Source organism: Quercus robur, chromosome 9 (assembly GCF_932294415.1).
Source record: "Quercus robur chromosome 9, dhQueRobu3.1, whole genome shotgun sequence".
In the NCBI taxonomy this organism is placed as follows: Eukaryota; Viridiplantae; Streptophyta; class Magnoliopsida; order Fagales; family Fagaceae; genus Quercus; species Quercus robur.
The window spans coordinates 15,701,036-15,710,331 of NC_065542.1; the positions used below are offsets into that span (position 1 = coordinate 15,701,036).

Sequence of the window (9,296 nt, forward strand, 5' to 3'; positions counted from 1 at the left end):
ATAGAAAAGCACTAAGAACAGTCTTTATTTTGGGTGGGGTGGTGGGGCTTTGAGCTCAATTACTCCTAGGCTAAAATATATATTTTAAGAGTTAAATTGCATTTTTTTTTTAAAAAAATTTACTAACATATACTCTTAACACATTCATTAATAAACTATTTTAAGAAATTTTTATGAAAAAAATGAAAAAATAACAAAATTTTTAATTCTTCATAATTTTTTTAAAAATAACTTATTAATAAATGCGCACCTATTAACTAAACCATTTTTTGTTTTTATTTTTTTAGTACTAACGGAAGTGCAGCATTTACTGGGCAGTATAATTTGACTTATTTTGTTTTTTGTCGGCTGGGCTTAGGTACCAGTATAATTTTGACTTTTGAACATCAATTACAGGTAAAGGCCCACAAGTCCACAACACTGACTTTATTATTTGGCTAGGAAAAGAACAAGTGTCTCTGTCGTCACCACATTTTTCAACTAATGGAACATTGCATATGTTAAATGCATTTTTTTCCAAACTCAAGTAGTTATACTTTTTTTTTTCTTGAAAATTAGAGCAGTCATACTATTTGAAATAATATATACCAACCATAATATGTTAGCCTTGGTTCAATATAGAGGTATTGAATCTTGAAAGGTCAATGTTTAATTGTTTTTATGAACTCGTTTATCTGTGCTAATAATAGTGATAAGGTGACATTTAACTAATATATGGATTTACTAGAGAATAATGTTAGGTTCACATAATTTTACACAACTTTGATCATAACTTGTTATAAGGTAAGTTGTGAGTGATAGAAATGTGGATCTACCACCACACTTTTACCGCTCGCGAATTTTGGCCATAGTTGTGGTAAAATTATGTGATCGTAACATTTTCTTTTATAGGATGACGAATTGAAATGGGTGCAAATGAGCTGGAGTAATTACCATCAATTCAAAAATATTATCATATACCCAATAACTCATTAACTGGGCTTCGAATCTTTGATGGGGTAAAATGTCAAAGTCGTTGAAGGTTTTTTTCTTTTTTTAATAATTATTTAGACTTCAACATAGAGTTAGAGTTCGATTATCACTAGATGCAGGCATGTTACCAATAAAGAATAAATAAATTATTTTCTAAAAGGCAATTCTTATTGTGATGGGCAAGTCCAATTTGGGATGGGAACTATAGTGGAATATACCTAACAAAAAATAATTGATGGTATACATAAACTAGACGAGTAAATGTCAAACAAGTTAAGGTATTTTGGAAGAACTATAAACTATACAGGGAACATTTTGCTTTCCCTTTAAAACTAAAATAGGGAACAGCTAGGTGGGTAAGATAAATCCCATATCTAAAAAAAAATAGTAGCCCAATCACTGATAAAGCACTGGAGTGGAGAATCTAAACACGTAAATCAACAGGAAAGTTCCAGTACACCCCAATGTAGACTACTCCCCATGTTACCTCCTCTTAAAAATCGTCCCTACTTTAACTTATAGCTCACTTTTGCACTGAAAAACTAGCATCCAATAGAGATGAACAACAATTACAGCATTATCAGACCTATGGTGGTTTTTGTTGTACCTTAAGATATATATAAATGGGAAAAAGAAGAATATAAGATAAGAGGCCAATGGCATGACTAGCTTCTTCTTCTTTATGATCTCTAGTCATTTTCTTTGTATGAAAAAACATTGCAATTTTATTTTCAAAATCTTCATGAGACAAAATCACATCATTTAGATGTTGATTTATTTATACGTTATAGAGTGGAACCCATCTCACATTTATATAATAAAATATTAAACCATATTTCTTTTTACCTAGCATGGAATCAACGTTAAAAAACTCATTTAACTCATTTAATTGGTCATACGTATTCTAATATTTGCAATTTTAAATCACACGATAGCAACAATGGGTTAATTAGATGGAAATTTAAAAATAATTATTAATAAATGTCAATAATAATAGAGTTCAAAAAGCTCTCATCTCATAGTCATGACTCATACCAAGCATTCTTTGCATTGTACTAACAAGATTGCATTATTAAGGAGGAGTAATTATATAGCTAGATTAAAGCTATACTTCTCGATATTCTAGCATTAAAAATTGTGCCTTGGGACACATGAGTCCTTGAAAAGAAAGGAAAGGACAGTTTGAATCAGAAAGGTATAAACAAAACTAGCCTGTGAGGGGGAACAAGTAACCACATGGGAAAGTGAAAAACAGAGGATTGTAACACTTTTTAAGGTGCACCAATCACAAGATTCACAACATAAGGCATTTGGCAACACGTGGTTTCATAGTTTCACTTTCACCTTTTGTCCGAATTCTCTCTCACTCACACATCACAATGGTCCATTCATTTTGTTGTTGTTGTTGTTGTTGTTGAGGGCTTTACCACACACAGAGACTCACATACCCACATAGAGAGAGAGAGAGAGAGAGTCGTTTTCCGACGATCTTGCTCTGAGAGCTTCATATTCCGGTGAGAAAAATGACGGACCAGAGTTCAGAGGACTGGCTTCCAACTGGTTGGACTGTGGAAGTGAAAGTGAGGAGGAGTGGTAAAAAAGACAAGGTAAAAAAAAGAATGAAATTTGAGCATAAATTTGATTCTTTTCTTGTTTTTTACTGCTTATTTCTCTGATATTAAACTTATTCTCAAATGGGTGTGATAGATCTTCTATATAAGTTACTGGTTTTGACTATTTGTACTAGCTTTTGTTTTATCTGATTAATTTGGAAAGTGGTGATTTTTGTGCTTTAAGATATGGTAGTTTTTAGATGGTGCTATTTTTGTGAGTGTGTGAAAAATGAATTACTGTTAATCTTATAATTGAATTAGAGATGGGTTTTCTTCTCAAAAAAGAAAAAAAAAAAAAAAAAAAAGAATTAGAGATGGGTTAGAGCTTAATACTTAGATGTTGGGGTAATTTTTGTATACTGTACTGTCTGATTAGTATAATTTCTGGGAAATCAGTGTTTCTATCAGTGATATTTTTAGGATATGCTTTACCCAGATGCTAGATAGGACCTTAGAGAGATTGTATAAGGATATATAGGGAAATGGGGTCCAAGTGATAGCCGAGTGGTAGTGGCATCCTTTTTGGTGCTTCTTGTCTATGGTTCGAACCTCACCTTCCCCTCTCCCACTATCTACGTACCGAAACAAGACCAAAAAAAAAAGGATATATAGAGAATCAAAATGGAGAAACAAATTTGTGCTTTGGTGGTTTTCGCAAAGGGTTGTTTTAGGAGAAACAGTTTGAAAGAGTTCCCGATTTGCTTCATTGTTTGATCTCTTGTATTTTTATGAGGAATTCTATGAGGTTCTAGGCAACGAAAAAATTTCCTTATGAGGTAAAATTAACATATTTTCAGTCGTTATGTGATCCTTAGAGGGGAGCTGTTTTTATTAATGGTCAAATGCAATTAACTGGGTTGCTTGCAGTGGGAAACATGATATTGAATGCCCTTGGTCCATTGCTGTTGGTTATAGTGGGAAATTCTTAGGTACTACCGGAGTATAGTGAAATGGTGCTCCATTTTCTCACATTTATGGTGGGGCCATGAATGTGAGAGGAGGGAGCACCATTTACCGTACTCCAGGAGTACCTAAGAATTACTCGGTTATAGTACTATTCTTCTCGATTTAATTATAAGTCGAAGTAATAATGAAGAATCCAACCAGACAAAAGACCATACAGGATAAGAAGATATCTTCTAGAGAGATTATCTGAATGGTTTTTTTTTTTCTTTGGGACCATTTGTGCTTAGTGCAGTATTACTTTGCTCCCTCAAGCAGACTGAGATTCAGTTCCAAAGCTGAGGTGTCTCGCTACCTCAAAACTCATGAAATCAGTGATCCTACACCAGAACAGATGAAAACTGAGGAAATCAGTGATCCTGAACCAGAACAGAAGAAAACTGAGGAAATCAGTAATCCTGAACCAGAACAGAAGCAAACTCAGGAAATCAGTGATCCTGAACTAGAACAAAAGAAAACTCAGGAAATCAGTGATCTTGAACCAGAACAGAAGCAAACTCAGGATATCAGTGAGTTTGAACCAGAACAGAAGCAAACTCAGGATATCAGTGATCCTGAACAAGAACAGAAGATAAGAGGCAGTCCTAAGCAGTCTGGAAAAAGAAAAAATGTCTGTTGAGTGTTGACACAATCTGCTCTTGATGATCTTGTTTATTTTTTTTTTAATTTATTACTTATCAGATTTTATTAATTTGGAGATGAAATCTTTGATTATTCAAGCAATCTAGGTTATAGTTGAGGAAGTTATTGCAGAAGGGTTACCTCCAGGATGGATCAAAGAAATCAAAGTAACAAAAAAGGGTCATAAGATCAGAAGAGACATGGTACTCAGCCTACTTCCTTTTTCTGGTATATCAATTTGTGTGTGTGTGTGTGTTTTTCACAAATTTGCTTTGGATATTTTTCAAATTGTTGTGCTCTAGATATTATGAATTGCTCATCCATGGAAAAATGATACACCATTAATCAATACTAAATGTCCGCAGTTCTACACTGATCCTGTAAGTGGATATGTGTTCCGGTCTATGAAGGACGTACTTCGCTATCTTGAAACTGGGGATTTAGGAAGGCTTGCATATAAGCCAAAGGACAACAGATGCATTGATATGGAGTTGGAAGATGATAACATCTCTGTAAGTCCACTCATGATTGAATTCGCCAAGTTCATTTCTTGTCTTATCACTTGGCCAAATTCTTATCAAATGTAATATTTTGTTCTGTCAATTTAATTTAGGTTGCCTCATGGATGGTTAATATCTATGTTGAAATGATCAATTTGCCTTGTGGAAAGCTGTAATAATAATATATATAAAAATAAAAATAAAAAATTCTATTGGTGAAAGAATTTTATTAAACTAAAGAAAACATAAGAAGGTCAAACAGAAATTACTAACTCGCAAAACTGTAAATCTGATCAAAGAAAAAGGGGGTGGGGGTGGAGGTGGGGGGACTAGAATTGCTAAACATCAAGACTAAATTTCCAGCACAGATTAAAGTTTTTGGGGAATACCAGATACTACAGCTTGAACATTCTGGACAATGATTCCTGTGACTGATTTGCCAATCTTTATTTTCAGGATATGCTATCTTATCATCTTTTTGTTCTTGTTTTCTACACTTTGGTTTTGTTTTGTTGGTTCAATACTTAAATTGTTGAGAGAGAAAGCATGTTAATTGATTATTAGCTCGATCTTTGGCAAAAAAACTGTTAAAGCTACCAATCTGCCATGTATTGCCCACTATGGTGATGTGTTGTTTACCAATTTGGGAGGTCATATGTCTACTTAGTCTATTATGACGAGGATGAAAACCACTTAAGCTGTCGCATAATGTAAGACATTCAAGTCTGCCTCATGCAGGTCTGAGCATGTGAGATGTTAAGAACTAAATAGATTTGGAGGGCTTTTCATGGTTTAGATCCAACTAGTATGTTTTAACTGTTCTTACATTCTTAGCTGTAGATGGAAGGACAAATCACTAACGACTTGATGTCTTCTTTTTGTCTCTCTTAGCCACCTGCTGTAGCAAAGAAGCAGAAATTAGCACTCGGCAGCATAGGGGAATCGATTATCTCAGATCAGAACTCGAAGTTGGATGGGATGATAAAGGATGAACAGATACTTGGCACTCAGCACCACTCTGCAGCAAAATGCATGCCACTCTCTGAACATACTGATCAGTGTAAAGTTCTAGATTTCCATCTCATTATGAGATTATTTTAGTGCTGACTTATTTTTCTCTTATTAATGTTCTTTCAACCCCTCTTCCTTTGGGTGGGAGATGTCTTTCAAAGTTCATGTTTTCCATGGAAAACTTCACAAATTGGCCAAAAAAAGAAATTCTAATGATATGTGTTGATAACAACTTACTCAAAGTTATTAGAATGATCTGTTTAAATCAATGTCATTAGAATGCAGTTCTTTCAAATTTGAATGCAATTGTTTAAGAAGAAATGTTCTGTGTTAAGTAGGGGCTTGGTGGAACATTTAATTGAAAAAGTTTGCATCGGATTTTAATTATCAGCAAGAAATATAGAAATAGGAAGTTGGGTCATTGGTTTTTGTTGACATTCATTACTCCATGGGACAGTACTAAGATATTGCATCTGATATTTATTCACCACATGCAGTAGGTAAGCTGTACACTGATTTTAGAAGCTCAAAATTGCTGGAAACCAAGGATTCAGAGCAGATAAAAGGGAAGAATGATTCTACTGAAAGTGCATTTGCTTCTGCTCCTGTGGTTGGATTCCTTACATCCAATCAACCATTGGAAAGAAAGGGGACAATGGATGAAAATGAAAAGACCCAACTTGAGAGGTTCAAACCTAAAAACAAAAAAGAATATAACTTGCCTCGTCGGGCTTCAAAACGACTTGCTGGGCTTGATGTTGATCCAACACTGGAACTAAAAACTAGTCGAGCCCGTCGGATTGTTGGTAAACTGTCAGGCGAGGCAGGCGCTAGTACACCTCCTTCTTCTTCTCCTGGTGGTATGGCTCATTGGGAATCACAGCAGCAAGGTCAGCTTAAGGCTGGGATGGAAGCAGAGATTAATTTCAGTAGTTCCAAAAGCACAAAGGTGTTGGAGGAATCCATCAACAGCAAACATACTTTTGCAGAGCATACTGGGAAGATAGAAAGAGAGACTAAGGATGACCAAAAGCAAGAATCCTCTGCTGTTTTGCCCATAAGGAACCTAGCAATTTTGGAACATGCTGGAATGGTTGAAAAAGTGAACCAAGATAATGAGAAGCCAGATATTCCTATTGACCTGCCTTCCATGGATCTATGGTCAGATCCATGCATTCAATTTGCTATAAAAACTCTCACTGGAGTAGGTGTTGACAGTCCCAAAGGCACAGAACTGTCGCAGGTATCAAACAATAGGCAGCAAACTAAAAAGGTTGAAACAGCAATCAATGGTGACAAGAAGCAAGGATGCACTGCTTTTTTGCCTTCCCAGGACCTAGCTATTCCTGCAGAGCATGCAGAGAAGGTTGGAAATAACTGCAAGGACTATGAGAAGCCAGGATCACCTCTCGATATGGATTTTGGTGATTTATGGAGGGACCCGTGCATAGAATTTGCTGTAAAAACTCTAACCGGTGCAATTCCAGTTGATTGTGTTCTTGATATTCAGGATTCCTTTCAGACGCAGCAAAGCTCATCACAATTTGATGCTGTGGAGAATCCCAGTTATAGACATCAAGCTCTGATAGAGCCTGTGTTACCACAAACAGGAAATGTCAGCTTGCAGAATGCAGGTACTATCCGCCACCAACAGAGTGAAGGGAGAGGCACTCGATGCCAATAGTAGGGTATCCACTTGGACTGACTTTCTTTTGTACAGGTTTGAGTTTTTGTAGAAAGACACTTCCAGGCCTATAACCTTTTTCCTTGTGCTAATTCTCCACTCTGCAGGATTATGACTTTCTGCATCTGCTTCTGTGTACTTTTTTAAGAAGAAATTGTCCCTAACAACTTCTAATTAGCCATAGGCTGTAGTTATCTTTAAGCATCCATCTCTGTTGGGTTTGTTTTGACAATGAGATGGTTTCAAATGCATGTATTGGACACTGTTTTATCATTTTAGTCTGCTTCATGCTATTGGGCTTCTGTTGCCTCCAACTTTTGTACTTGTTTAAGCTGTAAGTTACCAATTAAACACAACTTGAGTTGCTCATCCAACTCCTGGTGGGTCAAGCCCCATTTAGTTGACAACTAATCCAATTGTTGAGAGGAGGTAGTTTGATGGATAAAACACTGGATCACTGTATCAGCTGAGTCATTTCTTAAAAGTTCTTAAAATAGTTAGTGATGAGTTATATTACTCAACCTTTTTCCCCCTCTGCGTCTTTTCTTGGACATTGTTTGTTTCATTCATGAATCAAGATTCCATTCTTTCAGTAGATGGGGTTTAATTGATGTGTGTGAATAAACACAATGGAATGATTGAATTATCAATGCAATAATGGAACAAATTATAGGGGTATACATTTCAGCTTCTTACTTTGGTCTTTGTAGGTAAAGCAAATATTTTAGCACACAGGGCAAAAGAAGATGAAGGAGGACCTCAAATGATAAATTTTGTAAATTATAGAATCTGTTATTTTTTTGTGTGTAGAAAAATAGTATAAAATATTGTCATAGGCTACAAAGCCTAGGGTTTACAAAAACTGAACGCAAATAAAATCCTTTTCAATATTAAACTGGTATATGATTTAGGATTGGTTCAGAGCCGAAAATTGACTCCATTTTTGTGCTTTGTCTTCAGTATTAGAGAGCTTTGTGACCTTTAACAACAACAATAATGTAAGAGCCTTGTGCTTTGTCTTCAGTCTTAGACTTTCTTCTAATTAAACTTTTTTGACTATAACTATCTTTTTATTATTATTATATAAATTTATAAACTATAACATTACAAAAATAATTAATTTAATTTTTATTGCAAGTTTTACTTGACATTGTAAAGTTTTCTGTTTGGGTAAAAATACACTCTACAGTCTACAGACTCTACACCCTACAGCTTTGATCAACTACCATTTTAGTTTACTAAAGTTTTAAAATTGTCATTTTAGTTCATTATCTTTGAACAATTGCCGTTCTAGTCAGCTAAATTTAGAAATTGTCATTTTTTATTGTTTAAATAAATAAATAATCTATAAGATGATTTTTAATGTTAAAAGTATGAAACAACGTCATTTTAAGGAGTTAACAATAACTCTACTTTTTAATGAAAATTGATGAAATGATTAAATCTATATATACACACTAGCCTCTGAGCACACGCGTACTCAAAGGTTCTTCTATCTTTTGGGTAAAGGTTAATAATTTGCATCTATTATAATTTAGAAATTTTTTTTTTTCAAACATATAAAAATAATAAACTTTAAAGATAAGTAGTAAATGTTATTTCTTTATTGAACATGAAAAGTGAAAAATCATAAATTTTAAGAATTCTCTTTTTGAATTCAAAATGAAATTTGTTATTTGACATTTATGACTTTATTTCTAAATGAAGTTACTCTTAATTAATGAGGGTTTTTCTTATGGTTAAATGAGAAATCTATGATTCAATTTAGAATTCAACAAAAATCGATTGGTGTCTTAATATGATGGTAAATAACAGGAGAGAAGAGGCAAACACAAATAGGCATTCGTGTCACGTGCGAGATCACGTGATAGAAGAAAAGGCGGGACTTCATTCTTGTTGCCCGCCAAATTGCGCAAATTCCCAACCTAATAG

The 9,296-nt window shown here is 34.5% G+C and overlaps 1 protein-coding gene across 1 annotated transcript; it reads left to right on the forward strand.

Annotated features, from left to right (window-relative positions):
- Positions 1-2,301: 2,301 nt before the first annotated feature.
- Positions 2,302-7,678, forward strand: LOC126700609 (methyl-CpG-binding domain-containing protein 13-like). Its single transcript, XM_050398829.1, has 6 exons — positions 2,302-2,579; positions 3,784-4,158; positions 4,277-4,372; positions 4,535-4,681; positions 5,561-5,729; positions 6,178-7,678. Exons 1-6 carry the CDS (start codon positions 2,496-2,498, stop codon positions 7,362-7,364), a joined length of 2,058 nt encoding a protein of 685 aa, XP_050254786.1. The 5' UTR covers positions 2,302-2,495; the 3' UTR covers positions 7,365-7,678.
- Positions 7,679-9,296: the final 1,618 nt, after the last annotated feature.